At 41.4% G+C, this 27,945-nt stretch overlaps 1 protein-coding gene across 4 annotated transcripts in view; it reads right to left on the minus strand.

The window, feature by feature from the left end:
• Nucleotides 1–27,945, minus strand: part of LOC133363717 (serine-rich coiled-coil domain-containing protein 1-like) — a 708,122-nt gene that overhangs the window by 418,456 nt on the left and 261,721 nt on the right. For all 4 annotated transcript variants that reach the window (XM_061583020.1, XM_061583019.1, XM_061583021.1 and 1 more), the window contains exon 5: nucleotides 12,770–12,890. In XM_061583020.1, coding sequence (XP_061439004.1) covers nucleotides 12,770–12,890 — 121 coding nt within the window. The remainder of the gene's footprint in view (nucleotides 1–12,769; nucleotides 12,891–27,945) is intronic.

Genomic DNA, 27,945 nt, shown 5'->3' on the forward strand with positions numbered 1-27,945 from the left:
TGTCATTGATCACAAGCTGAATTTGAGCCAACAGTGTGATGTGGCTGCAAAAAAGGCAAATGCTATATTAGGCTGTATTAACAGAAATATAGTTTCCAAATCGCGTGAAGTACTAGTTCGCCTCTATTCAGCACTGGTTAGGCCTCGTCTTGAATACCGCGTCCAGTTCTGGTCTCCGCACTTCAAGAAGGATGCAGACAAACTGGAACAGGTTCAGAGGAGGGGAACAAGGATGATCAGGGGACTGGAAACAAAGCCCTATGAGGAGAGACTGAAAGAACTGGGCATGTTTAGCCTGGAGAAGAGAAGACTGAGGGGAGATATGATAGCACTCTTCAAGTACATGAAAGGTTGTCACATAGAGGAGGGCCGGGATCTCTTCTCGATCGTCCCAGAGTGCAGGACATGGAATAATGGGCTCAAGTTGCAGGAAGCCAGATTTCGACTGGACATCAGGAAAAACTTCCTAACTGTTAGAGCCATACGGCAATGGAACCAATTACCTAGAGAGGTAGTGGGCTCTCCGACACTGGAGGCATTCAAGAGGCAGCTGGACAGCCATCTGTTGGAAATGCTTTGATTTGGATTCCTGCATTGAGCAGGGGGTTGGACTTGATGGCCTTATAGGCCCCTTCCAACTCTACTATTCTATGATTCTATGAACTCCAGTAAGCAACTTTTTATTACGTATTAATGTTTAAATGGTTCATATTTCACAGCACACTGTTTGGACTGATGATTTTAGACTTCATATATGTGCATAATAGTTATCTCCTATTAGCAAACTTGACTGCCTGTCCAGACAGCTGAGGATTTTAAAAGGAGGGTTTTAAGAAAGGCAGCCATGGTTGCTACTACAGGTAAATACCTCCTAAGCCTGCCAAAAAAGTTCACAGAATCATAGAATAGTAGAGTTGGAAGGGGCTCAGTGCAAGAATCCAACTTAAGGCATATCCGACAGGTGGTTGTCCAGCTGCCTCTTGAATACCTCCAGTGTTGGAGACTGTGATGTTCCTATATTAATGTATATATGGTAAGTGCTGGTTGTTTAGAAGATACATGGTAAGTAGAGTGAAAGAGGAGGGGGAGTGAATGGGCAGTAGAATGCGAGATGATTGGCTGAGTGTTTAAAATGGCTGAACGTATAAAAGGAAGAGTGAGAGTGGAATCTGGGGGGAAAAGAGAAAGAGTGGGTTGTTTGGTGGGGTTGAGAGAGTGGTTTGCCAGGAGAGGGAAAGAGAAGGAGGGAGGTGGAGTTCGGATTAGTATTGAGTAAAACCATATGCTTATGTGCCTTAAGAAGAAATCTTGTTAATCTTGTTAGCTTTGTTATCTTTAATAAATACTTAATTTGGTTTACCAAAGGCCTGATCCTTGGCTGGGGTTTCACAGACCAGAAGGGAGGGTAAGGTAATGACCAAGGCTGAAGGGAAACTGTAACAAATGGTGGCAGCGGTGAAGAGAATAACAATACCAGTATTCAGAGTCTCTGGGAATACTAGTATTAGGATGTGACTGGTGGTTGCTTAGCAGGGGGATCTGTTGAGATCTGTGCTAGAGCGCGGAGAGAAACAATAAAAAAGGACAGTCTGGACTGGTGGAGTCCCTGGTGGTGCCTAGTGACAGGCAGTAGCCACGCGCAGGTAGGAACTGTTGGATGTTGTATCTGGTGCAAGCAGATGCCCAGGATGCAGAACAGTATAGTGACAGGCTAGATGCCAGTTGAAGCAATGAGCCGGACAAGCAATAAGTTTTAAGAGTCACTTTACTGACAATATATCACAAGTTCTCTCTGTACAAACTCCTCGACCCCCACACCAACTGGCCAGATCTGCTAAGTCTTATAGATAAGGCCAGCTGGTTGCCTTGGATACTTGTCCTTGAGATCTGCACGGACTCTGTGCTTCTTGGCCTTGTAACTCTGCTGTGGAAAAATACATTCAGGCACTCTTTCTTTGCCAACACCCCCCACCTATTTTTCCATAGCATAAACCTTTATCATTTACATTACATCTTTCATGTTTCTTCCAACTTTTGTTATCACAATTACAGTTACATTTCTTGCAGTCACTTAAACTACATTTCTCCACATGATACATTTCTTTTCTTCAGTTTACATCAGCATCATTTGTAATACAGTTACTCCATTGCAATCTCAGCATCATTTTTATTACATTTATTTCAGCAATTATTTTTCATGATTCCCATCATCCCACTTTTTCCAGTTACTGAAGTCTATATGCTTAATGGAATTTATTTTAAATCTAACAGGTGGAATACCTTTGGTTGTTCTCTCTGATCTGCGTGGTTGTATTTCTGCCTTAGTGTCTGTGTCTGTGTCAGGCGATTCCTCTGTTTCTCTCTCAGAGCTAGAACTTGATTCACTACTGCTGCCTGTTTCTTCTTGTTTTATTGGTACTGTGTCTGCCTGTTCTTGTTCATTACTAACTTCAGTGTTTCCCAACTCCACATATGTTTTCTCTTCCCAATCCTGCTCTATTGCTTGCACACTTCTGCTTAACACCACAGACCTTTGTTTTGGCATCCAAATTCTGTAATACGTGTTTTCAAAACCCAGCATGTACCCTTTGTCTGCTCTCCTTTGCAGCTTCCCTGTCCTTTTATTTTTGGGAACATGTACCCAGCATTCTGCTCCAAACCTAATCAAATGTTTTAATCTGGGTTTTCTGTCATACAATTTCTGATAAGGAGACATTCCAGTGGCCTTATGGAATATTCTGTTTTGAATGTAAGCTGAATACAGAACACACTCTCCCCAGAAACCTTGTGTTAAAGAGGAGTCACACAGCATTGATCTTATTGAGTCCTGAAGCAACCTGTTCCAGCGTTCAGCTAACCCGTTCTGATGAGGACTATAAGGGGCTGTTAACTCCTGTTTTATCCCTCTTTTATCCAAGTATTCAGTAAAAGAGTGTCCTGAGAACTCTCCTCCTTGATCTGATCTTATTCTCTGTATTTTGACACCAAACTGCACTTCAATTTTTGTAACAAATCTTTTCAGTTTCTCTGCAGCTTCACTTTTAGCTTTTAGTAAATAAACAGTGCAGAATTTTGAAAAATCATCAACTATTGTCAGGAAATATCTTGCACCCCCCTGAGTAGGTTGAAATGGCCCCACTAAATCCACGTGTATTAACTGATAAGGTGCATCAGTACTAGGCATGGCTTCTTTGTTCTTTGATGCCACAACTGCCTTAGTTTGTTTACACACATGGCAGTCTACATATTTACCACAGTTTCTCAATGTAATATCATTACTGTTCTCAGTTGTTTTCACCACATTTTCATATCCTATATGGCCTAGTTTTCTGTGCCATAAATGTACACAATCATTATGGGGTTTCTCATTAGCACACATGAGTACATGATTTGTTTGTTTCAAGTATAAGAAGAACAATGAGTTCCTCACTATTCCTTTCATGAATATTTTTCCTCCTCTCATTACATGCACTGAACCCCTTTTGAACATTACTGTGAACCCCATTTCATTGAGTTTCGACACAGCCATAATGTTACATTTGATATCAGGAACAAACAGCACATCTGTCATAATGGTATTGAAACCTGCTAATTTCACTGTACCCCTACTTTTGATCAGTTTCTTAGATCCATCAGCCATTATTACATGATCCTCTACGTCACAAAATGTATGAAACATAGATTTATCTTTGATTATACTATTTGTTGCCCCACTGTCAATTGCCCATAAATCTTTACAGTTATTTCCCTGCTCATTGTTAATACATTGCTTATTCTTACTAGCATAGATCACCTGTACACATGGTTTTCTTCCTCTTTCTCTTCTTCTTGCTTCACAATTCCTTTGAAGATGTTGCTTGGAACCACAAAAATAACATGCCTTTTGTCCATACAGTCTCTCTTGTGCAGCTTTGTTGTTCTGCTTTTCCACGTTGTGTTTAGACTCAGTCTTTTCCTGCTTTGCCATTTCCTGCCTCCTTTGGAATTCTTGTAAAAGTTTGCCTTCTATATAATCCATATTGAGATTTGCATCGTCCATGGCTTCCAAAGAGCTCACCAGACTATCATAACTTGAATCTAGTGAAGATAATGTGATATACACTTTTTGCGTTTGAGAATGTTCAATTTCACGTTCTGACAACTCAGTAAACAGTCTGTTTATTTCCAACAAATGCTCTGACATGGTTGTATCTCCAGATAAGCGCATCTGATACAATCTTCTGGCAAGATATATTTTAGAACTGGCAGTCTTTTTCACATGAATATTTCTTAAAGTTTCCCAGGTTTCCTTAGCTGTTGTTGCGTCACGCACATGCAGTAATTGAGAATCATCAATAGCAAGAACAATTAACGCCTTTGCCCTCTCATCCAGCCTTCTCCAATCTGCTGGAATAGGCACCCCGGCGGGTGGGTCTTCTGCGATAGCTTTCCACAGGTCATCTTTCACTAGAAAAGCCTGCATTCTCTGTTTCCAAATGCCATAATTTTTCCCTGTCAGCCTTTCCAAGGGAATCCCGGCTGATAACGTAACAGACATACTTTCACTTTACACAGTTCACCGCCTTTGTAATTAGAGCTTCTCACCTCTGTCCTTCAGTCAGTTTTTCCCACGACTCTCTCACAGCTTTCAGCTCAGCTTTCGGTTTCTCCGTCTCTCTGCTGTTTTACTCGCTGGTCTGCAGTTCTGGCTTTTCTCTGCCGCTTTTCTGCAATCCTCCGCTCCATCCAGGTAATCCTCAGCACCAGGTAACCCTCAGCACCAGGTAACCATCCTCTGCTACCACTTGTTGGATGTTGTATCTGGCGCAAGCAGATGCCCAGGATGCAGAACAGTATAGTGACAGGCTAGATGCCAGTTGAAGCAATGAGCCGGACAAGCAATAAGTTTTAAGAGTCACTTTACTGACAATATATCACAAGCTCTCTCTGTACAAACTCCTCAACCCCCACACCGACTGGCCAGATCTGCTAAGTCTTATAGATAAGGCCAGCTGGTTGCCTTGGATACTTGTCCTTGAGATCTGCACGGACTCTGTGCTTCTTGGCCTTGTAACTCTGCTGTGGAAAAATACATTCAGGCACTCTTTCTTTGCCAACAGGAACCTGACAGGGAGAGCCAGGGAAGGATGCCTCACAGAGACCCCATCACCTCCCTAGTTATTTGCTTGTCATAAAGTTCAAACAGTTAGGAAGTTTTTCCAGATGTTCATTCGAAATCTGTCTTCTTGTAATTCCCAGCCCACACAGCTGCTCTTAGTTGCACTCAGCAGTTATCAGGCCATGCCCCTTCAGCCAACAGCTATCAGGCCACGTCCCTTCCAATCAAGCTGCTATGGAGTCCTTCAGAGCACACTGTCAGAGCTCACGGCTTCAGAGCCCTCGTTGTCTTTGTCTTTTCCTCCCTACAACTCCTTTGACAAACTCCTGTTAGCTCTCCCTGTTCGTTTGTTCTGTTTGCTCGCTCTCTGAAAGCTGGCTTGCTTGTATCTCTTCTGGACCAGCTGACACAGTTCCCTCCGCTCTGCTTAGTTAGGAGTCAGGAAACAGCATGAAATTCCCAGCCCACACAGCTGTTCCTACTTGCACGCAGCAGCTATCAGACCACGCCCCTTCAGCCAGCAAGCTATCAGGCCACACCCCTTCCAATCAAGCTGTTATGGAAGGTGCTAGATCAGCCTTCCCCAACCTTGCGTTTCCAGACGTTCCTAGTGTTAAAGGTTAATTCCTTTAACACACTAAAGCGCCTCCTTGAGGGCCATCCTTGGGGGTTATCTACTGTTTTCACTAAGCACCTCCATCTTACAACGGATGTTCTATATCCACCATCATAGCAATGCATGCTGATGACACACCCAGAAAGCGTTCAGGACATGTTCAAGGGCATGACTAGAAGTATGGCTCAGGGATGGATCTGGGAAAGACCAGATGTGTGCCATGCCTACTGATCTGTAGTATTACCTTATTTGGAGTTCCTACTGTAAGCTTCCTGTAAATTGTTTACTGGAGGGTATAAAAATCAGGGACAAAGACAGTGGGGTTGTCGACTGCACCCACATAGCTGTTTGTCTCTGTGAGTGCCTTTTTAATAAACTTTTATATTTTTCTTCTAAACTGCTGTCTGGCTTCTCCTTACCAACCAGAGCAAGGCACGGCCCAGTTTCTTACAACACTAGACTGCAATTCCCATCATCCCCAGCCAGCATGGTCAATGATCAGGGGAGATGGGAGTTGGACTACAACATCTGGGGATGCCAGGTTAGGGAAGGCTACCCTAGATCTTACAGCTCAAATAGAGCTCTGAAAAAGAAGGCCCATCCAGTAGGGCTCCCACTGAAGAGCTTGAACATTTGTAAGGGAGGAGGTAGATCTTCTCATACTGGTTCCCAGGCTGTTAAGGGGTTTAAAGGCCAGCACTGGCATTCCAAACTGTGCCTAAAATGTATTTATTATTTAATAAATTTCTAACCCACCCTTTATTGTTACCAATCCCAGGCAAGATTACAAAATAAAGTGTAACATAAAAAGACAGCTACAGTGCTGTGAAAAAGTATTTGCCCTGTCTGTTTGTCTGCGTTGTTGCATATTTTTGGCACTGAATGTTGTCAGATCTTGAACCAAAACCTAATATTAGAGAAAAGGGAACCTGAGTGAACAAACAACACAAAATTTTGATACTTATTTCATTTATTTATTAAATAAAATTAAGCAACATCCAATGCCCCCGTGTGAAAAAGTAATTGTCCCCTTAGACTCAAACCTGGTAGCAATACCTTTAGCAGCAATGACTGCAACCAAATGCTTCCTGTAGTTCCTGATCAGTCTCTCATAACACTGTGGTGGACTTTTGGGGCACTCCTCCATGCAGAACTGCTTTAACTCAGTGACATTTGTGGGTTTTCGAGCATGAACTGCTCCTTGAAGGTCATGCCACAACATCTCGATGGGGTTTAGGTCTGGACTTTGACTAAGCCACTCCAAAACAATTTCTTGTTCCTCAACCATTCTGATGCAGACTTGCTTGTGTGTTTCGGATCATTGTCTTGCTGCATGACCCAGCTGTGCTTCGCTTCAGCTCACAGACAGATGGCCTGACATTCGCCTATAGAATTCTCTGAGACAAAGCAGAATTCATGGTTCCTTCAATGGTGGCAAGTCGTCCAGGTCCTGATGCAGCAAAGCATCCCCAAACCATGACTCTGCCACCACCATGCTTGACTGTTGGTATGAGGTTCTTCATGTGGAATGCAGTGTTTGGTTTTCACCAGACATAACGGGCCCATATCGCCCAAAAAGTTCCATCTTTGACTCATCTGTCCATAGAACATTGTTCCCGAACTCTTGAGGATCATCCAGGTGCTTTTTGGCAAACTCTATATGAGTATTCATGTTTTTCTTAGTGAGCAGTGGTTTCCACCTTGCTACTCTGCCATAAATCCCATGTTTGTACAGTGTCTTTCTGATGGTGGAGTCATGAACACTGACCTTGGCTGAGGCAAGAGAGGCCTGCAGATCCCTGGATGTTGTTCTGGGGTCCTTCGTGACTTCCTGGATGATTTTACACCATGCTCTTGGAGGCAGTTTGGCAGGACAGCCACTCCTACTGTCCCAAACCTTCTCCATTTGGTCAATATGGCTCTGACTGTGGTTCGGTGGAGTCCCAGAGCCTTAGAAATGGCTTTGTAATCCTTTGCAGACTGATATGCATCAACAACTATTTTCCGGAGGTGTCCAGGAATTTCTTTTGATTGTTGCATGATGTGGCTTTGGAACCTTTGTGCTGGCAACTTCAATCTGATGGCAAGGGCCAAAGTTAGTCAGATTTATATTGGGCAGGGCTGGCCCAAATCAGGCCTGATTGTTTACCAAGGTATTCAAACACCTGGCCCTAATAATCCCTTTCATTGGGTTGAGTTAATAGGGAGGCAATTACTTTTTTACACAGGGGCACTGGATGTTGCTTAACTTTCTTTAATAAATAATGAAATAAGTATCAGAATGTTGTGTTGTTTGTTCACTCAGCTTCCCTTTTCTCTACTATTATGTTTCTGGTTCAAGATCTGGTAACATTCAGTGCCAAAAATATACAACAATGCAGAAAATCAGACAAAGGGCAAATATTTTTTCATGGCACTGTAAACCATAGCAGATAAAATACATCACTAAATTAAAATCCATAAATAATGTATTAAAACAGTATTTAGGCACTCCCATCACAAATTTGCCTATGCAAATAAATACATTTTAAATTGGCACCAAAAAGAAAGTAAAGTAGATGCCAACCATACTTCAAACAGGAGGGCATTCCATAACCAGGCCACCACTACCGAAAATGCCATATCCTGTATCACTGTGTAATGCATCTCTTTCAATGGTGAAACATGAAGAACAATATCCCCTGAATATCTTAATACATGGGCAGGCTGATCCAGGGACAGGCAACAGCATAATGGCAAGAGTTTACTCAAAATAGATATGAAAGGGGAGTGGAGACAAAAATATATTGTGTGAATCAGTTCTCAGTGGAGTTGTTACACTGCATAACATTCTATTACTGTGCTTTGTCAATACTGCTAGCATCAAGCAACAAAGCATAACCTCACTGAACAAGCATACAAGATACTTTCATACAAGATACTTTCATTACCTATCTCCAGAATCTTTAGATTGTTCCTTGCAAGCCACCATGAACAATTTGCCTGGCAATCTGTGATCAGCCACACTTAGAAGACCTTTACTTTCCAAAACACAAACTAGCTTCTTTTTTCTGGTGTTCTCTGCTAAGAGACATCCATCCCATTATGAAGCCATCTCCACATGTCCCTAGCTTTTTTTTTATGAATATGTTTAGCCCTTCCTGCCAGTCTAAAGTAAAGTTCAAAATAAGTTTTAGGATCCATGTCCTTTCAACAGAGGTTTGCTGAACTGTCACCATAGCAACACCAAAGAGGCTTGGAATGTTTGCCCCAAATGTCAGTGCACTTTTAAAAATTGTTTTATTTCTATGAATCTAAACAACAAATCAGCTCTGAACAAATGTCACATACCAAGTAGAGTGTGTGCAAAAAAATATAATCTAGACTTGAAGTGTGTGAACTCTCTAGTTTATTAGCTTTCCGCTGCATCTTCTGAACCCTCTTGTAAATGCTGCTGGATACTCTAGCCTTCCTAGAGTAGTTGTTGGTCATGCATTTTATTGTATCTTGCTAGTCATTGTGAAGTTTGAACTATATTTTGTGCTGTTCTTAAAAAAAGAAAAAAGTCTGGTTGTTGGTATACTATGCCTCTTATTCTCTTGTACACCACTTCAAGATGTTTGAATGTTAAGCAGTCAATATTTTTTATATAAATAAATAATAATAATAAATGTCAGGCTCTTCTCTGTTGTGCTGAAGTCTTAGAAAGGTTTGGAATTACACCAACTGCTTTCCAAGCCTTTCCCAATTCAGTAGGATATCAGGGAAAGCCTCTGTTCCTAAAGCTCCAAGCCACATTCTAAAACTGTCATAGGGCCAAGAACCACAAAAAATATCACACATTATAGCACTCTGGTTCAGTCCACCCCACCTGTTGCTTCTTGAATGCCAACAGGCTGGTAAAATCTCAGGCAACTCAAAGAGCTCTACAAACTGAGTGAACAGGCAAAAGTATGGCACGTGAAATTCACTGGTCTCGGACTAGAGGTGCCAGCAAACTTTTTCCAGAGCAGGCTTAGAAAAGAACTTCAGGTTCTTGTAGAAACCTGCCTCAAAGAAGAGGTGAGTTTCACAAGCCCCAGAATTATTCTCCTGTTCCCTTTTATCTAACTCTCAGATTGGCTCTGAAAAATTACCTGAGTTCAGAACCCACAATCATGAAGGGGTTATGAGCATGTGGAAGCCTATGAGCTGATAATGTGTAAGCTTTCGCAATGCAGACAATCACAGCAATGCATGGATGTCCAGGATGGAACTAGTACCATGTATAACATTTGGAGCAGGTCCAACTGGGCTTGTAAATGCATCCTCACACCCACCTGCCCGGGGTGATGTCAGGTGAGTTGCAGATGGAGACACAGCTACCAATGCATAATTGGGACCCTTAAAGTGCACTCCCAAGCGTGCATTGGCAAGGAAGGCTTGTTGTCATTGTAAGTCAGCTGAATGGAGAATACAGCAAGCCAGCTGGGAGTGGCGCAAAGCACCTGGCAATGAGAGCAAGCCACTACGGGTAACTCCACAGCCAACTGATCCCTGCAGAAAGTGGAGCTTGAAGTCACTATTGATCAGTGATAACTTAAAGCCTTAAAAGTTAAAATGATCCACCAAGGGTGGAGGAATCCAGGCTCCAGCCCACTATCTGGAGCTAGTTCCCCACTCCTGATTTAGAATGCCCATGAAAATGCTTAGATTACAAAAAGACCTCTAAGCATCAGAAGCACAGCATTCTGACACAATCTCCTGAGAAAAGTTATAAACCAGGGGTGGGGGGCTTATTAGTTTCAAATTCTGAGCTGAGTGATTTAAGAAGAAGGGTATCTTTTAATATGGTGAGTGGATATAGACTGGTGTGGGAGCTAGAACTGTGTTTTCCCCCTCTAAATGGCTTTTGTCTTCTGGTTTATTTCAGAAGAACTTGGGTAATTTCTCATTTAGTCCACAGGGAGCTTTGAGAAAAAAAAACAACCAAATTTCTATCTTCATGGACACACTGGTAGAATCCAACCTGGTTGCATTTATCTAGGAAAGATATTTCAGGGGTTGCAGGAGAGTGTTCATTGAAAACATTAGCTCAGTGTGCTATAGCAGTAAAAAAAAAAAGAGAATTCAAAGTTAAGAGATATTAAAAAAGGACAGAAGACATTAAGCTTCACAGTGAGGGTTTCTTCTGGGTAGACAGACATAGGAGTGTATTCTAAATGTCAATTCATAGTGCTATTAAACAGTTAAAACACTGTACATTTTTGGTCACTCCATCCCAAAAAATATAGATCTGGTGAAGGCAGAAAAGGCCACATAAAACAATCAGAGGAACAGTAACACATCCTTATGTGGAAAAAAAAATAATTTACTATAGGGAAAAAAGTGACAGCAGGGAAGACATGGCATTTTATTCTATTTATTAATTCAAGCCCCACATTTTCTATCACAAGATACCTCAAAACAGCTTGCAATTAAACAAACCACTGCATAAAAAACTAGATCTTCTCCAGTGAATCCTAATAAAACAACCATAAAACAACTTTATAGAAATGTCTAAACAAAAAGTATTTGGCTTGCCAGGAGAAAAAATCTGCAACTATATATAGCGCTCTGCCAAACCTTGGTGTGAGGCCATTTTAAAGCTGGGACAGCACCCGTGAAAAAGCATCTGCCCCCTCCCTCGCCCCAGTGATGAAACATCCCTTGAAGGGAAAGCAGGACATTTATTACCATCTTCCATCAAACCTCTCTTGCCACAGTTTTATAAGCCAGGGCAAGCATCCAAAGAAGAAGTAGCTGTATAAGGCACCCTGTCTGCACCCTCAGATGAAATAATATGGAACTGATAGCAGAAATGTATAAACAGTATGGTGAGAATGGAAAGAGATAAATTAGTTGACACTAACGACCCCCCCTCTAAAAAAAAAAACACACAATTCCAGAATCTGGGCCCATAATTGGTAGTAGGCTCTGCAGAAACAAAAGGAAGAGTGTCACCCAATTTTTGGAACTCATGGTGAAATAGCTATTTAGGGGGGAAAAGGCATCTAGTAGTGTTTTCACGATGAAGCGCACAAATTCATAGACAATAGCTCTAACGATGGCTATTAGATGTAGTAAGTTAAATGAAGATTCCATATTTAAGGGCAGTATAACTCAGATGCTAAGTAGAAAACAGACACCATCAATCTCCATTAGGCCCACATTATGTGTTTCTGCAGAGCTCTTGAATGGCCACTGTGAGAGACATAATGCTATGCCAGATGGCTATTAAGTCTGACCCATGGTCTCTCTTACATTTTAATACCATAACACCTGGACATTCCAAATAATAACAAAATAATAATGGATCAGAACTGGGGGTATTCATAATTTCTACTGGATTACTGTCAAATCACCTTGAGTATCAGTGGTATAAATACTCCAAATGAAATAAACAAACAATTGACCCCCTAAATGAAATGTATTGCAAAAATGCCATTTTAGCAGTTATATATGTCTATTGTACTTATCTATCCCAGTGTTTCCTTAGAAAAACGCAGAGAGGCATGAGGCTCCCAGTGATCTCCCATCCAGGGGATGGGGGAGAAATTCATTCACTTTGCATTTTAATGTGAACCTGACTACTTCACAGTTTCCAAACCACTACAAGAACTGAAACACAGCTATCCTTTGAAATTCACTTTGCCACGTTTCACAGTGTAGCTCTTCAACCAAAAAATTCAAATGTTCAATTGGTTTGCATGACACTGTATCAAGCAACTGTTATCCCACACTGTCCAAGGCATCTCCCTGTTACTTTTCACAAAAAGTCGGGTGGGGTATGTGTTAAGTTTTGGTAGCAGGTTTATTGCACAAGAGCACTAAATCCACGTTAATTGTGCAACTAGACCCCAGTCACAAAATAGCTACAGTCTGGAAGTGGCCTAAGTAAACATTTGTTAAGCCAGTTATCTGAATCATCCTGCTGAGCGGTAAGGAAGATTTCACTTCGCATGCAGCGAAGTGCACCACATGAATCAGGATATGCCAAAATTATTCTCATTGTTTAGTTAAGTGCATCAGAAGTACATGTAATATTATTCACTCACTGTTTGGTCACTTCAGGCATTTTGGGTTGTTCCTTTTTCTTCCCTTCAACAGCTGGTTCAATGGGAGTAAGCACCACAGCTGCACAAGAGACTACAGACTGGTGTGAATCTTCCCGGCAAACTGCAAAACAACAATAGTTTGGTTACAACCCATGCACTTAAGACTTTTCCTTCCAGACATTATTTAAAATATGTCCACCTCACACTTCCTTCCAGTTCAAGCAGCATTGGGTCATCACAACAACCCTATGAGGCAGATCCATTTGAAGGAGTCACCCAGTGACTTTCATAACTGAGTGGAGAAAGAAAGAAACAAGTAAACTTGTGCAACGTTAAGTCACTTTTTATTATATTAACAAAACGTTTCAGCTTCCGCCTTCATCAGCTGCTAACATATATATATGTGACTACTGGTCATGCTGGCTGGATCTTATAGGAGTTGTAGTCCAACAACATCTGCAGGGTCAAAGGTTCCCCACCCCTGCACCAAAGTCAGACTTGTTTTGTTTTAGTTTATGAAGCACATAGCACACTTTTCATTCTTTTCCAGTAAGACCCACACTACTAAAAAATCTCAGATAATGAACCATGACTAAACAAAACCTATTATTATTATTATTATTATTATTATTATTATTATTATTATAATATCCCGCCCTTCCTCCCAGCAGGAGCCCAGGGCGGCAAAAAAAATTTTTTTTTTTAAATGAAGCACAAACATGAAAACGTTCTCTAAGCTGTAAGAGGTAAACCTGTGATTGAAAGAGTCAGCATTATTAACATTGTTTAATAATAATTTTAAAAAGCATCCAGGAATCATTACTACCTGACAGCTGTTTGATGTCTCTGAAAGGAGATGGTAGATTCCGCCCAGTTCCCAATTATCAGGTATGCAAATAATAAAAAGCATCACAACCTACACTAATTAGCAATCCTGCTGGGATAATTGAATCATTCCTTACTTATGTATTTAACTATAACTTTCACCCACTGAGCCACCTCCCCAGGGCAAAGCTGGTATTAGGGCAGCACTCACAAATTTTTGCTATTTGTTAAACATGATCTGCTTCCCCACAAACAGGAGAGTTTGACCTGTATGTTGTAGCCATCATCATTCTCTAGCGCTAGGTTCAGTAGCAAACAACAGCTCAGCTGGGCTTGCTTTTAACCTCAAGTTCAACGAAAACTCATGGCTCCACAGTCACCATTAATACCACAACACCCTTCTCCTTCCTACCATACAGTAATTACAGGGAAGGCTGTAGCTTCATGGGGAAGCTTCTGCATTGCATACAGAAGGTCCCAGGTTCAATCCTGAGGATTTCCAGGTGGGTCTGGGAAAGACTCCTGTTCAAAGCCCTGAAATGCCACTGCCGGTCAGTGCAGACCAGGGCGCGGGAAACTTTTTTTCAGCTCAAGGGCCACATTTTCTTCTAGGCAATCTTCCAGGGGCAATGCCAGTGATGGATGGGGCCACAGGCAAAAGTGAGCAGAACAATAGTACAGTAGGCTAGTTTCTTCACATGCATACATCTAGTGGCAGCTGGTGCCCGTTAGACTGCTTAGAGGTCATGGAGCGTGACCAATGAGCAGTCACAGGTGCATGGCCAAGTTGTTCTTCTAGGTTTTCTCCCCATCCTCCTCCCTTGCAAAGATATTGCAGACACTTAAGCATTGTTGTTTTGCAAATAGTTAGCACCTTATTAAAGTGAAAAATGTCTTACTTTGCTTCAGAAGGGGCTCCTGCTGTCATAGTTGCCTCTCTGCTGTGAAAAAAGTGTGGCCTCCATCTATTCTGGTACTCTCCCTATCCTCCTCCTTTGCAAAGAAACAGTGGACACTTCAACATTGTAGTTCTGTTAATATTTGACACCCAGGTATCTTATCTTAGCTGAAAAGGGGTCCCTGCTCTCACAATTTCTAGTGTGAATGCATGCTACAATAACTGCACAGTACTCAGAGGTAAGCCACTACTGAATTCCATGGGGTTTGCACCCAAGTAATATGTACAGGATTGCAACCTAAATTGGTTAGTCTGAAATATGCCACATAAGACTACAAGACTATACTACAATTGACCCTATACATTTCCAGATCTATGAGAAAATATTACCCTCCCCCCAGCTTATCCATTTCTACATCTTTCCAGAAATTAAGTGGACTAGGACCTGTCTTCACCACTCAGCTCTTTAACTCACTGTGTGAGCAAAAGCCAGTCACTTATCTCTCAGCCTAACATATGCCATAGGGTTGTTGCGAGGATAACATGGAGAAAAGGAGACCTATGAATGCTACCTTGAGCTCCTTGGAAGAAAGGTGGAGTAGATATCTATGTAACTGATAAATAAGGAATAATCAGAATAAAAATAGATTTCCAGCCTGCTTGTTCCTAATTTTGAACTGAGGTGGGGATACAGGTTTGGAATAATGGAAAAACTCAACCAAAAAACAAGCCTTGGTGCAGTTTCCAAAATCAGAGGCCCTTCTTCTAGAAAGGGACACACCAAATAAGGTACCACAAAATAAGTCTTAAACTATCTTCAAAACTTAACAAATTTATTATGGTATAAGTTTTCATGGACTACAAAAAATACTCTGAGCATGTGCAGTTTAACATTTTAAATTCACTGATTATTTTTGCTCACTTCCAGCCTTGGAGCAGTTACCAACTCTTAGCCTTATTTTTTATATATACAATTACACTGCAAACTTAATTCATGAAGGCAGAAAACCTGGTTTAGTTGCAATTCTAAACATGCTTGTAGTGTAATTCTAACGTATGTCCAATGGGACTTACTCACAGGTAAATGGGGTTAGGACTTCAGTCTTGTCAAGGGGAACAAAACTTGGACTGGAACGGGCTGGTTCACATGGTGACTTACTGTGAGATTGGTGCTATTTGCATTCCCATTTAATTTGCATGGTTCACATGACATTGCATGCAATCAGCAGCTATCACACAGTTTTCCCATGTCAAACCAATCCAATTTTAATGTGAAAAGAAAAAAACTGTCTCAGGTTTGCCGTACTCCTCCATGTAGGCGCTTTGCCTCAATTTTTTTTTAGTGGGCAGGCTCTCTTACACCCCACTGCCAGCTCCCTCTCCACCATGGGCAAAAGCTGACTTTCACTCACTCTCCCCTCTATTCAGTTTCACACAGTTTTGTATCAATTGCACCCCATACTAGAGGCATGCCATTGACAAGAAACAATGAAACGGACAAAAAAAACCTCCCCTTCTCCATTAGCAATATTGGTACTCCAGAGGGGAGTAAGCTTGTAAAATTAGGGGCAGGGCCACAAGGAAATAGCAAGACTAAGCCTTTCCAGAGGAACACCTACTTGTGTGAAAGGAAAACAACAGATTTGAAGGTAGGGAAGTGTGAACCTTGCAAATCTATCGTGATGGCAAAAGCTGCATCTATACTGTTAAGTTCAGCTCCTGTGTGAATGAGCCCAATGATCCATTACTTCCTCCCAATTTTCCAATGGCTCTCCTGGCCAAACCAATTTACAGTAGAGGAAGGCAGCCACACCTATCTCTCTTCCCCCCCCCCAAACAAAAACCCTCATGGGCAAACAAACTGGCAGAAGGGGAATGTGATGGGACATGAGAGCAGAAACTTACTACCACAATACCCTTCCCCTTCCAACTTTCTAAAAAAACCTGTGAGCAAACAAACTTACAGAAAGAGGAGTCGGGTGGGACTACAGGAGATGTACTTACTGCAACTTCCTCCTAGCTTTCCAAAAGCCTTTGTGAGCAAACAAGCTTGCAGAAGAGTTTTTAACTGGCCAAGTAAACACCTTACAGTGCAATCCTAACCACATCTACTTAGAACTAAGTCCTATAAATTCAGTGGGGGTTACTTCCATGTAAGTTGGGTTCAGATTGCAACTTTAGCATAGGAGGAAAACTAGATGGGAGCAAAAGGTAAATTGGAGCAACGATCCACCACCTCTCCAAGTTTCTGACAGCAATCTCATCAGTTTATAGAACAGAAAGTGGGTGGAATATTAGGAGAGTGGAGAATTAGTGCGGCCTCCTGCTCCCAACTTTCCAAAAGCCTTTGGGAGTAAACGCACTTGCAGAAGAGGACAACTGCCAAGAACATGGAGGGTGGCCATGCAGGGAAATTGGGAAATAACTCACCTTCACTAGCTATCCTCTCCCAAGAGTCCATCAAGTGCAGGCACACAGGCCACCATTTATCATCCCAATCTTCCTATAGCATCCCCCTAGGTCCATTCATAAAGAAAAACGCAAATAGCTTAAGAAGTAAACAATAGATAAGCCTTTAGTATAGAAAGAGGCTCACACTGTCCAATGCTGTGCGCGCGCTCTCTGTTAACAAATACTATTTTAAAAAATTTCATTCACTCTCTCCCCAACCTCAGTCCTGCTAGCAAAACAAGCTGTTGCAGCTGACATTTCTCCTCTTAATTGTCACCCCATCCATTTCCCAAATAAAAGGTCTCATATTTGTTAAAGAAAGACAAGCCTAAGAATAACACTATATCCAGCATTTTACTCTCACAGCTTTGAGCATGCACAGAACCAATGTATGACTCTGATATAGGCTAAGGCTACTAAGTGGGGCCGTTCTTGAACCAGTCCAGACTCCTCCCTGACTCCTCTTTAATTTGCTACAGTACCTATGTTAGATAGGCCTCATAACAACAGATGGAATAGGAGCCTTCCTAGGAGAGCTGACAAGCAAGCACACCAAACCTGCCATAACTGCACTTTTGGATTAGAATTGGCTGAGTGGTGCAAAGAGCTGACTGTCCAGAGGACAAGAAGCCAGAGAATAGTAGACTGACATAAATGTTTGCAAAGCTAGCTTGTCCAAGTTCGAAAAGAAGTATAAAATGTTTGTGGAATAAGAAAGCGTGTGAGGCTTTGAGACTTCAGAGACACATTCCAGCCAGGCAAATACATTTGTAAAAGGTGCAAAGCAAGGCTGGCAAGGGTTGTCACTTGGGAAGGGTTGTGGCCTGGGGACAGTTCTGAGGGCCAGACAGAGATGCTCGAAGGGCTATATTTGACCACTGGGCCTGAAGTTCCCCATCCATGCCATAGATGATACTGAGTTGAAATTCTATGACTTTCTGAGATGGACCAATGGTCTGACTTGGTGCAAAGCAGATTCCTATATTGATATTTACACCAGTGTTTCCCACAGCAAGTCCAGTGTGGGCAGCATGTGTCTTTGGCCATCTGTGAATGCATGTTGGGGAAGCCACCATAATTAGGGTTTCAAGGCACGTGATATTTAAGAACAGCTCTGTTCAAGCGTTACCAGAGGGCAGAGGCAATACTTGGACAGTGAAAGACTGTACGTTTAGCCCGCACAACTAAGATCCCTGGAAGATCAGGGTTCTCCATTGCATGGGGAGCCTCCATTGATACAAATTCCTCCCTGCTGCAGAGGTTCACTCTCATAACAATGTCATGCAGTGATTAGAGCATTGGACCAGGATTCAAATCCTCACTCAGCTATTAAGTTCACTGGGTGATCTTGGACCAGTCACTGCATCTCAGCCTAAGCTACCTCGCAGGGCTGTTGCAAGGAAAAAAATAGGAGGGGGACACCATATACACCTTGAGCTCACTGGAAGAAAATGGGGATATAAATGTAATAAATAACAACAAGAGAGGCTGTGAGAGTCATACAACCTCAGAGGAGAGGAGGGTTCTGGAGATCTGCAGCCCTGCTTTATCCATGTTGTTTACATTTTTAGGGAATGCCCTTCACCATAAGATCTCAGGAAAGCTCACAATACAAAAATCAATATTAAAATCAGCTAAAACAAATTACACTCAAAATAATAGGGTGGGCCCTAAAATTTATATTTATATATCCGGTGTCAAAGGCCAGGGTAACGAGGTCAGCATGTAATGAAAGGTGCCACACAGGCCTCTGTGAGGAGGAAATTCCATAGCTTGGGGACTGCCACAAAGAATGTCCCATTCCAGGCCACCATCCCCTAACTTCTGAAGGCAGTGGAACTATGAAGAGGGGCCCCTCTAGCAATATTAACACCTAAGAAGGTCTGTAGGAAAGGTGGAAATCTTGCAGATATTTGGGGCCTAAACACTAATGTGAGCAACTCTTGATGGAAATATGACTGTGTTGAGTTAGAATGAATTATGGTTGAAATAAAATTAATTTCGGTTTATTTGCCCCTAACTTGAACCCCATCCCAGGGAACTTTACAGGAAGAACTTTGGTTCAGATTGTAAGCTGGATTCACCGTTTCATATGTTCATTGAGCTTTAACAGATATGTACCACAGGATGAATACCTTTATCCCCACAAGAATATGTTTTGCATTTGCTTTGTACCTTGTCTTTGTTTTATTTATTTATTTAGTGTTCTCTTCCTTGTTGTTTTGAGTTCACTGGCTCCAGCCTTTGTCTCAAGGCTGTAGTAGTGTGCAAAAACTGATTTACCAAGGGGCAGCGTGCCCCCGGCAAATCCGCTCATCTCCCCTTGTCTCTTCCCCCCTTCTTTGACCTTTATGCCACCGTGTCATTTCTTTATGCTGTATGAGGTTCATCCCCCTGACCTGTAGCCCCTCCTTGAGGGTATATAATCTGAACCCCTTTTAATAAACGGGGTTCCCAATTTCTGAAAGGCATCTTGCTGGACAGGTTTGGGTCCCCTTTGTCAAAGGTTCTTTGTTGTCGTTATTGCCTGGGCCTCTGGCAGCGGGTTCATGTGCCTAACAATTGCAATAACACTTTTATCATTCTGAAACTAGATTCAAACTATGTGTTTGCTTTTCCTTTTATGGGTTACTAGTGTTACAGTTACTACTACATAGTGATGAACCCATGTCGGGGCTCCCTGAGATCTTCATGGGTGTTTTGCATGTAAGGATATTTTGCATTTCTGTCTGCTCTTCTAATTGCATTTGAATTGTATTTGTTTTATTGTATTGTAACACACACTGTGCTTGTATGATAAAGGCTAGGCAAGAAATGTTCTTATAAATAAATAAATAGCCTGGGAGAATAAAAGGGTCTTCTTCTGGCACCAAAAACCACAACATGGGTACAGTAGGGCCCCACTCATACAGCGGGTTATGTTCCGGACCCCCGCTGTAAAGCGGAACGCATTGAAGATAATGGTACACGTCATGCGAAAATGGTGCGCGACGAGCAAAACCACCATAAAAGCGGAACAAGCGCTGTAGGAGCGGCGCCTTTCTGCAATTGACAACCACTGTATTAGCGGAACGCTGTAAAGCGAAGTGCTGTAAAGAGGGGCCCTACTGTACTTGGTGAGGCTCTTGGGAAGGGCAATTCCATCACTGAAAAGGCCATAAGAACATAAGAAAAGCCCTGCTAGATCAAGCCAAATAGTTTTTTAATCATTTTCTTAAAATATGTTTTCAGGGTTCATGGTATTGATATTTTCCTGAAAGGAATAAATATTCACAAGAATATTGAGGCAATGAGGGATCTTTATCTGTCATTCATATGTATTCTCCATTTGTTGAAGAAGCAATGAAATGAGTTTCAGTTCAGGAGATCTCATATATTTACTGGAGAATTGTTTTGTTGTCTACATGTGCTACACTTTATGTATTTTCAGTTTTGTGAATAGCTGTTTTATCATTCAATTTTCTACTTGTATTCTATTATTCGGACGATTTCAGCATTTGTTAGCAATTTGGTGGCTTTGTTTTATTTGTTTATTCACTTAGTATTATTTTTCATTCGTCTCCTGTGACTCTCTCTCTTTTTTAATACACATTGGGAAACCTCTGTTTTCTCATGCTCATAAACAGGACATAAGTGTGATTCTCAGCATCCCAAATTCCACTTGTGATTTGGTCCTCTCTTTAGTAGCCACCTGCCTTACCTCATTCAACATGGGCACACAGAGGAGAGTTTCACCTGACAACCTTACCCTCGCCGGATTATATCTAATTTATCCAGACTAGTAATGAGCTTCATTTTATCTATCTCCTATATTTATGTACCTGGGCTCCTGCTGGGCCTATGTATGCCCTGGAAGGAAGGGTGGGATATAAATAAAATAATAGATAAATAAATAAATAAATAATGTACTGCTTTTCTGCTAAAGCACTCGAAGCAGTTTCTAGTTTAAAATAACAGCTCACAATCTAAGTACATGATATGAAAGGAAAAAAGGACTGGGGAGGACAAAGAAAATAAGCGCATAAGGGAGACATTCTTTGAAGCGAAGGTGCCAAATGACAGCTGGTCCCAGCTGAGCCAATGGAGGGACCCACCTCTCATTCAGAGGCAGCCAGGAGGAATGGCTAATGATGGAGATAATGTTTTTTGGGGGGGAAGAATTGTCACTGCATACCAAAGCACTTTGTTTAAAAATGCTGATATTTTAAAACTGCTCTTTGTATTACCTGGTTTAACTATTTATTTTAATATTTTTTTCCTCAAGCAGCTACAGCCTTGTCCCCTGCGTGAGCTGAGCACTGCAAAGAAAAAATATCATACGTACAGACATGCATGGTACCCTGAACTTACCTATATTTTATTTTAGATTTCAACATTACAGTAGGAGCAAATGAAACTGATGATGGTTATCAGCAGCACAATTGCTACAGAACTTCTGTTCTTTAAACCATTAGTTATGGGAAGGCTATCACAGATGACAATGATCCCCAAAGGGTTAGTTGCTATAAATCTGCAATTAAGCCACAGGCCAGGTTCTTTAAAACACTATAGAGTCACAATGACATAATTGTAATTACTGTAATAGGACCATTACTAGCAAATGAATTACATCCTATGAAGCTTTGTCTATTTTCTGCCTTCTTTCAGAATAGTCACAAAAGGATATCTGCTTTGAATTGTTAAGAAACGATCCCAATAGAGAAAATTAATGCTGACTTACATCATCATCAGATATACCATATCTGCTTTGAGGTCCTTTGAATTTAATGATACTACATATTTGTGCTGTTATCATCATGGTGAAATCCATAAAGAAATCAAAGCTTCTATACTTTATACGGAAAAATACCCACCCCCTGAATATGTAAGCAACACAGTTTTCAATACTCCATTCCATACTGCTCTGCATGTTTTGATGACCTTCATCCTGAAAAGCTTAAGCACATATTTAACTATTTATATTAACACTGCCATGCTTGCTGGGGGGGGGGAGCAAACATGTTTTGCTGACATTTCCATCACAACTAAGCAATGGAAGCCTCCAGTGGAATGTTAAAATTCATAAATCCAATGTTGTGGTCACACCCTTTTGAAGACTACTCCAATCAAAAGAATCCAAACAGCTCTAGGGAAGTTAACATGTTCTATTGTAGAAAAGAAAACAAACACACTGTTTGAAAAAGGCTGTTCCCTATAGCTGCAGCTCTCTCTCTCTCTCTCTCTTATACACGCACATGTACGCACTGTTCGGTACTTCGCCTGCATGGCATGAGGCTAACAGCTTTGGTCTCTCCGCCTTCCTCAACAGCCCCATCAGGAGAAAGGGTGCCAATCAGGTAGGGATTTTTTTTATAATGTTTCCAAGTTAAAAAGAATAGTTGTCCTCCCATTTTAATTCCCCCATTTCAACATGTTGCACTTAATTTGCCAACGTTGTGTAAAATCAGCAGCAACAGGGACAGCAACAGCAGATTTCTATTCCACCCTTCCTCCCCAAGGAGCTCAGGGCAGTAAACAAGAAAAACAATACAAACAAATTAAAATATTTAAAAAAACAATATCCTTTCAGCTGAAAAAGTTAAAAGGTTGCCATGAATATATTTCAGTCATTCAAATGTTGGGGTGAATATTGCCATTGCAGTAGAAAAGCATCTGGATTCACCATGCTGTCTCAGTGAAATGATGGAAATAAGTGGGTGCAAGGATGCAGTCATTTTCTACTTACTTACTGGGGGGGAAATAGTACTTCTCTCTCTCACTCATGGCATGAGGCTAACTGCTTTGATCTCTCCGCCTTCCTCAACAGCCCCATCAGGAGAAAGGGTGCCAATCAGGTAGGGAAAACTTGTGCAATCAACCACATACTCAGGTTGTGACAATCATACCCACGCCACATCCATGAAGGACAGCACTATGAAGGAGCTGCCCCAATTCAATGCAGCTCAGCTGTGTGTAAAGGGGGACTTTGTCAGCAGGCTTACCAATGGATATACAATTGTGCATTATTTCATTAAAGCATTTCTGTAGTATCAAGAGCAGGGAAGCATGTCTACATTCTGCACATTCACAGATACCACCAATTATGGATTTGGGGAATTCTGCACAAAATAGACTTGGGACCAGATTTCTTTTAAAAAACCTGTCTGTCCATTGTCTTTCCTGACTGATCCCTGAAGACTATGGATTTCTGCTTTATTTTCCGACACCAAATTAAAAAAAAAAACACTGAATATTATGAAAAGGTTAATGCTACAGGGAATCCTAGAGTGTCTTACTCATATTAAAGAGATGCTCCATATCTCTTAATCTCTATATCAACCCTCCTTCCTCCTAAAAAAATATCTAAAAGAAGGGGGAAGAAGCCACAACAGAAGCTAAAAGCAGCAGGGCCTCTCTGCAGCCTTCTCACAGGAGAATGAGGGAAGCTGGATGACCTGCAGGGGATCCGCCTCCCTACCCCAAGCTACAGTGTCCTCCGCCCTTTCCAGTGTCCTGGAGATGGCTGAGGAGAATCAGGATTTGGGAGAGCCTGAGCCACCACAGGGAGCCCAGCAGAGCCAGCGGTAAGCCAGGAACAGGAGGGAGGAGACTGAGATAAGGCACATTTTCTTAGCATTTGGTGTTTGCTAAAAATGTACTTCTTCCAGGCTTTTGCTGACAATCAATACCGGCCTGTTGAATTTATTGTGACTTTGTTGGTACTGTATTTATTGTTTTTATTGGATTTTTAATGTTTTATTGTGAACCACCTTGATATTTATTCACTTATTTTAATGGGAGACATTAAAAAGTTACTCTTTTAAATGCAATATACGTATAATGTATGTATTTTGCAGATAATTCAGTTAGGCTTAAGAAAATGACAACTCATGAGCAGCTTGAACATAAGCAGGCACTCAATGTAGCAGGCAACCCAATGATGGCAAAGTTTCACCAGGTCAGAACTGCCAAATTCCATGTATAAATCCATTTAAAAAGGATTCCTCCTCCATCCCTATTAATTAATTAATTCACTGACTGACTGACTGATTGATTGATATCCCACCCTTCCTCCCATCAGGAGCCTATCTAAATCCATTGACTTCTAATTTGAACCCATTGGCTCAAGTCCTACCATCTGAAGCAACAACAAAAAATTGCACCATCATCTGTATGACAGCCCTTCAAATATGATGCAACACAGAAGAAGCCAAGGCACAAAGAGGAATGCTGATTCATGACAATTCCTACTTCATAACCTCGAAGCAAGCCAGGAAGTGACATTTGGAGTGGCAAGAGGGAGTTAAACCTGAAAATGGGACAAGCCACAGATATATGGGACTTCACATACTTTTCTAGTCTTGGGGGAAAATTTCCACTGGCAGCCAGGAACATTTCTTCGCCTATAAAATGCAAGCTGAATTTACTAGCAATTTAATTGCCTAAATTAAACTGAATCTCACTGAAATACATTTAACTGTATTTTGGAGTGCATGATCACACACATTATTAAAACTTATTTAGAAACATACTACTAATTAGTTCACTAAACCAGTACTTATAAGAACATGATTTACTTTAATCTCTAGTGTGCAATTACCATCTTAGCTAATCAGAACTGAAGAACGTGTTTAAAACTGATACTTGACATTTATCCAAGGAGCAGCAGTTAATATTAATAAAAATATTTAAAGGTGATTGCAGTATGTTCCAAATTCTAGAAATGCTACATCATTATTAGACATAGAGCTACCCTGAATATTTCCCAATTTTCTAGCTGAAAATAGTGCCGGGGGGGCAGGGGGTGGAAATATTTAGTAACAAACCCATTAATTGTGAGAATATTCACTTTATTTGAGCCTAATTGGTGCTATTGTTTCCCTAAACTGCTGATAAGCCCTGATGTTTCATCTGTCAACTTTTATGGACTTGATTTCTTCTGGAAGAAATTTGGTGCTTGTCTTACTGGATTGGGATATTCTGAAGTAACGGACAACCATTTATATTAGATTATCTTTAAAATGGAGTTGCACGGGACTGTGGATGGAGGAGATGTTTGTTCAGTCCACATTTTAAAGAAAACAGACCTCATTTGCTGGTCCCAGACTTATTTGAAGATCGGAACACATCTCTTAATAGGGTTGTACAGTTCTCCAATTTTGCAATGCAGTTTGTTTTTTAAGAGTGTGCACAGAAGTGTATATTTTAAGGGGTAATGTACTGAAAAATATACAAAATGTGTATTGTAGAGGAATCATATGCACACAAGGTGTACCATTTAAATGCAAAATTCTCATGCATTAAAAAAAAATAACAAAACCCACTACAAAACAAAACTGATTGAGTACATGCAAAACTAACACAAAGTACAAATAGATTGATCTATTGATTGGTTTAAAAGTGCAATAAATAAAAATAAAAATAAAAAATAAATCTGAATATTCTAAGTCTAAAGACACACAGTTCATTCTTAGCTTATAGACTCCCTTCAAGTCGATCCCGACTTATGGCGACCCTATGAATAGGGTTTTCATGATAAGTGGTATTCAGAGGGGGTTTACCATTGCCTCCCTCTGAGGCTGAGAGGCAGTGACTGGCCCAAGGTCACCCAGTGAGTTTTGTGGCTGTGTGGGGATTCGAACCCTGGTCTCCCAGGTCATAGCCCAGCCCTCTAACCACTACACCACACTGGTTCTCACACAGTTCATTACTAGAATCACATAAGGTATAAACAAAAGAAGTGCAATCATATCATGGCTTAATGAGCCATGTTCACAATTGACAACAATAGTAATTCCCATTGACTAGGCCTAGGCCCCTTCAGATGGTTTTCTTGTTCATTATGTTTGATTGCTGTTTATTAATTAGGCTGTGAATGAGTAGGAAGTGTCACAGATCTGTACAATATTTCCTTTTCTATCTTTATATCAATATGAAGGCAGAGACAAATATGTTTAGCTGTATGCATAAATGGACAGTCTGTGATAAGGATATTTCTGTGGATCAATTACTTTTCAACTAAATACAAAGTAGCTCAACTGGATGCAGTCAATCTTATGCTTTAGCACAGTGCTTTCCAACCTTTATGAGTAAGGGACCCCCTTTGTAAACTCAAAAAAATTGTGACACCCCCCCCCCGGTAATTGTAATTTTAGTCTCTGGTAATTGAAAAAAAACGGTGCATGGCAAAATCACATCTGCAAATATCCCTTTCCATTAAAGTTCCCTGCAGACAGGAAGGTGTTGCTTTCTTTTCTTAATGCAAAGGTCCAATCAAATTGGTATACCCCTCCCCCTTCCCAGTCTGAAGATGCACAGTCCTGTCTCCCAACACCAGTGGGTTACAGTGTTGAACTAAGATCCAGCTTCAAATCCCCACCCAGCCATGAAGCCCACTGGGTGACCTTGGACCAGACACAGTCTCTCAGCCTGACCTATCGCACAGAACTGATGTAAGGATAAAATGGAAGGGGGGGAACATATGCACCATCTTGAGCAACTTGGAGGAAAGGTAGAGTATAAATGCAATAATTATTAAATAAATACATTTCAGCTGGTGTATGTGGACCAACCCGCTGAGCTTTTATAAAATAATAATAATAATAAAGAAGCAGCAAGGCAATAGCGGTGGGGGTGCTAGATTGTGGAGACAAAAGGGTGGATAGATTGAGGAGGAGGGTTAGTGCTTTTAGGCCTTGGGATGATCATCAGAACTGATGACTTGGTTAGTGTGCACTTGGGGAACAAGAGTGGAGCAGAAGACAGGTCAGTACACACAAACACACCTGTCCCTCCTGCAAGCATCTGCAAGTATGCATGCATTCAGGCACATGGGAGGGGGGAAGCCCTCAACTGCTGCAGCGTATTGGAGAGAGAGATTGGGGGGCGGAGTGTAGGTGGAAGAAAGGGGGGATGCTGACACACACACTTAGCCTCAGAGATGGGGGGCGAGCAAGTCCTGAGCTTCCTCACTGCTTCTTGGCTCCGTCTGGGCCAAAGGTGAAATCTGGATGGCTTCGCAAACAAGGATAATTTTTAAAAGGAGATGGCAATAAATCAGAAGCCAAGAAAGGCAGGTAGGCTGGCTGCCAGGTAGGAAGGAGGAAAGCAGCCCTTCCTTGCAGACTTGCTTATTTTGCTTCACAAAAAGCCCTCTTCTCTCGTTCTGAGCAAGAGTGTAGTCAGCAGCAGCACTGCGAGGAGACAGGAGTCGGCAACAGTAATCCCCTATTCTTCCTGGTAGCTCTGCCCTCAGCCTCCTTTGGCATCTGCCACATGTTTTATAGGGAGACTCCTGCCCTCGGCATGCCTGAAAGAAGCTCTGCCACTACAGCAAAAGTCCTCCTTTCTCGTTTGGAGCAAGGGGAGGTGCTGTCTGCAGTGACAGTGCAGAGCAGACAGCATCCAGGGAGTGAAGGCATTTTTAAGAAAAATTAAATAATTCATTCCTTTACTGTTTGCGCCCCCCCCAGATTACTTCATAACCCCCTTGAGGGTCCCGGCCCCCAGGTTGGGAACCACTGCTTTAGCAAATGGAAAAGATATCTAAGGAGTATCTACCATGCAACAATATTGGCAGAAATTCCCATTTCTGATATTCACATTTTTCTGGACATTTACATGGAAAGTGCTTAAACCTATTTTATAAGAAATTAAACTGCATAGGATCTTCAAATTCTTATCAGAAAACCTTTAATGAAGTTTCTAAAGAAGGCAAGAACGTGTTGCCCATAATAGATTATGAACAAAACAGGCTCATATGAATATAATCTTAAACTGTTTTAGAGTTCACCCTCTCATGCCTCAGAAACAATAAAATTCAGTATTTTTGTAAGAATATACCCTTGCTGATTCTTAAGACAGCAAGTGTTTCAGTAATAGAGCAAACACAAAATGCAGACAATAAATCTGTAAACAGAATTACTCCTGACTGGTGAATTAAGCCATTGAATAGAGAACTGAGGTCTCCAAAGAGAGCCAGAGGAAAGCAATTTTGTATCCAGAGGCCAGTGACATAAGTTTC

The sequence above is a fragment of the Rhineura floridana genome, chromosome 9 (genome assembly GCF_030035675.1).
Source record: "Rhineura floridana isolate rRhiFlo1 chromosome 9, rRhiFlo1.hap2, whole genome shotgun sequence".
NCBI classification, from domain to species: Eukaryota; Metazoa; Chordata; class Lepidosauria; order Squamata; family Rhineuridae; genus Rhineura; species Rhineura floridana.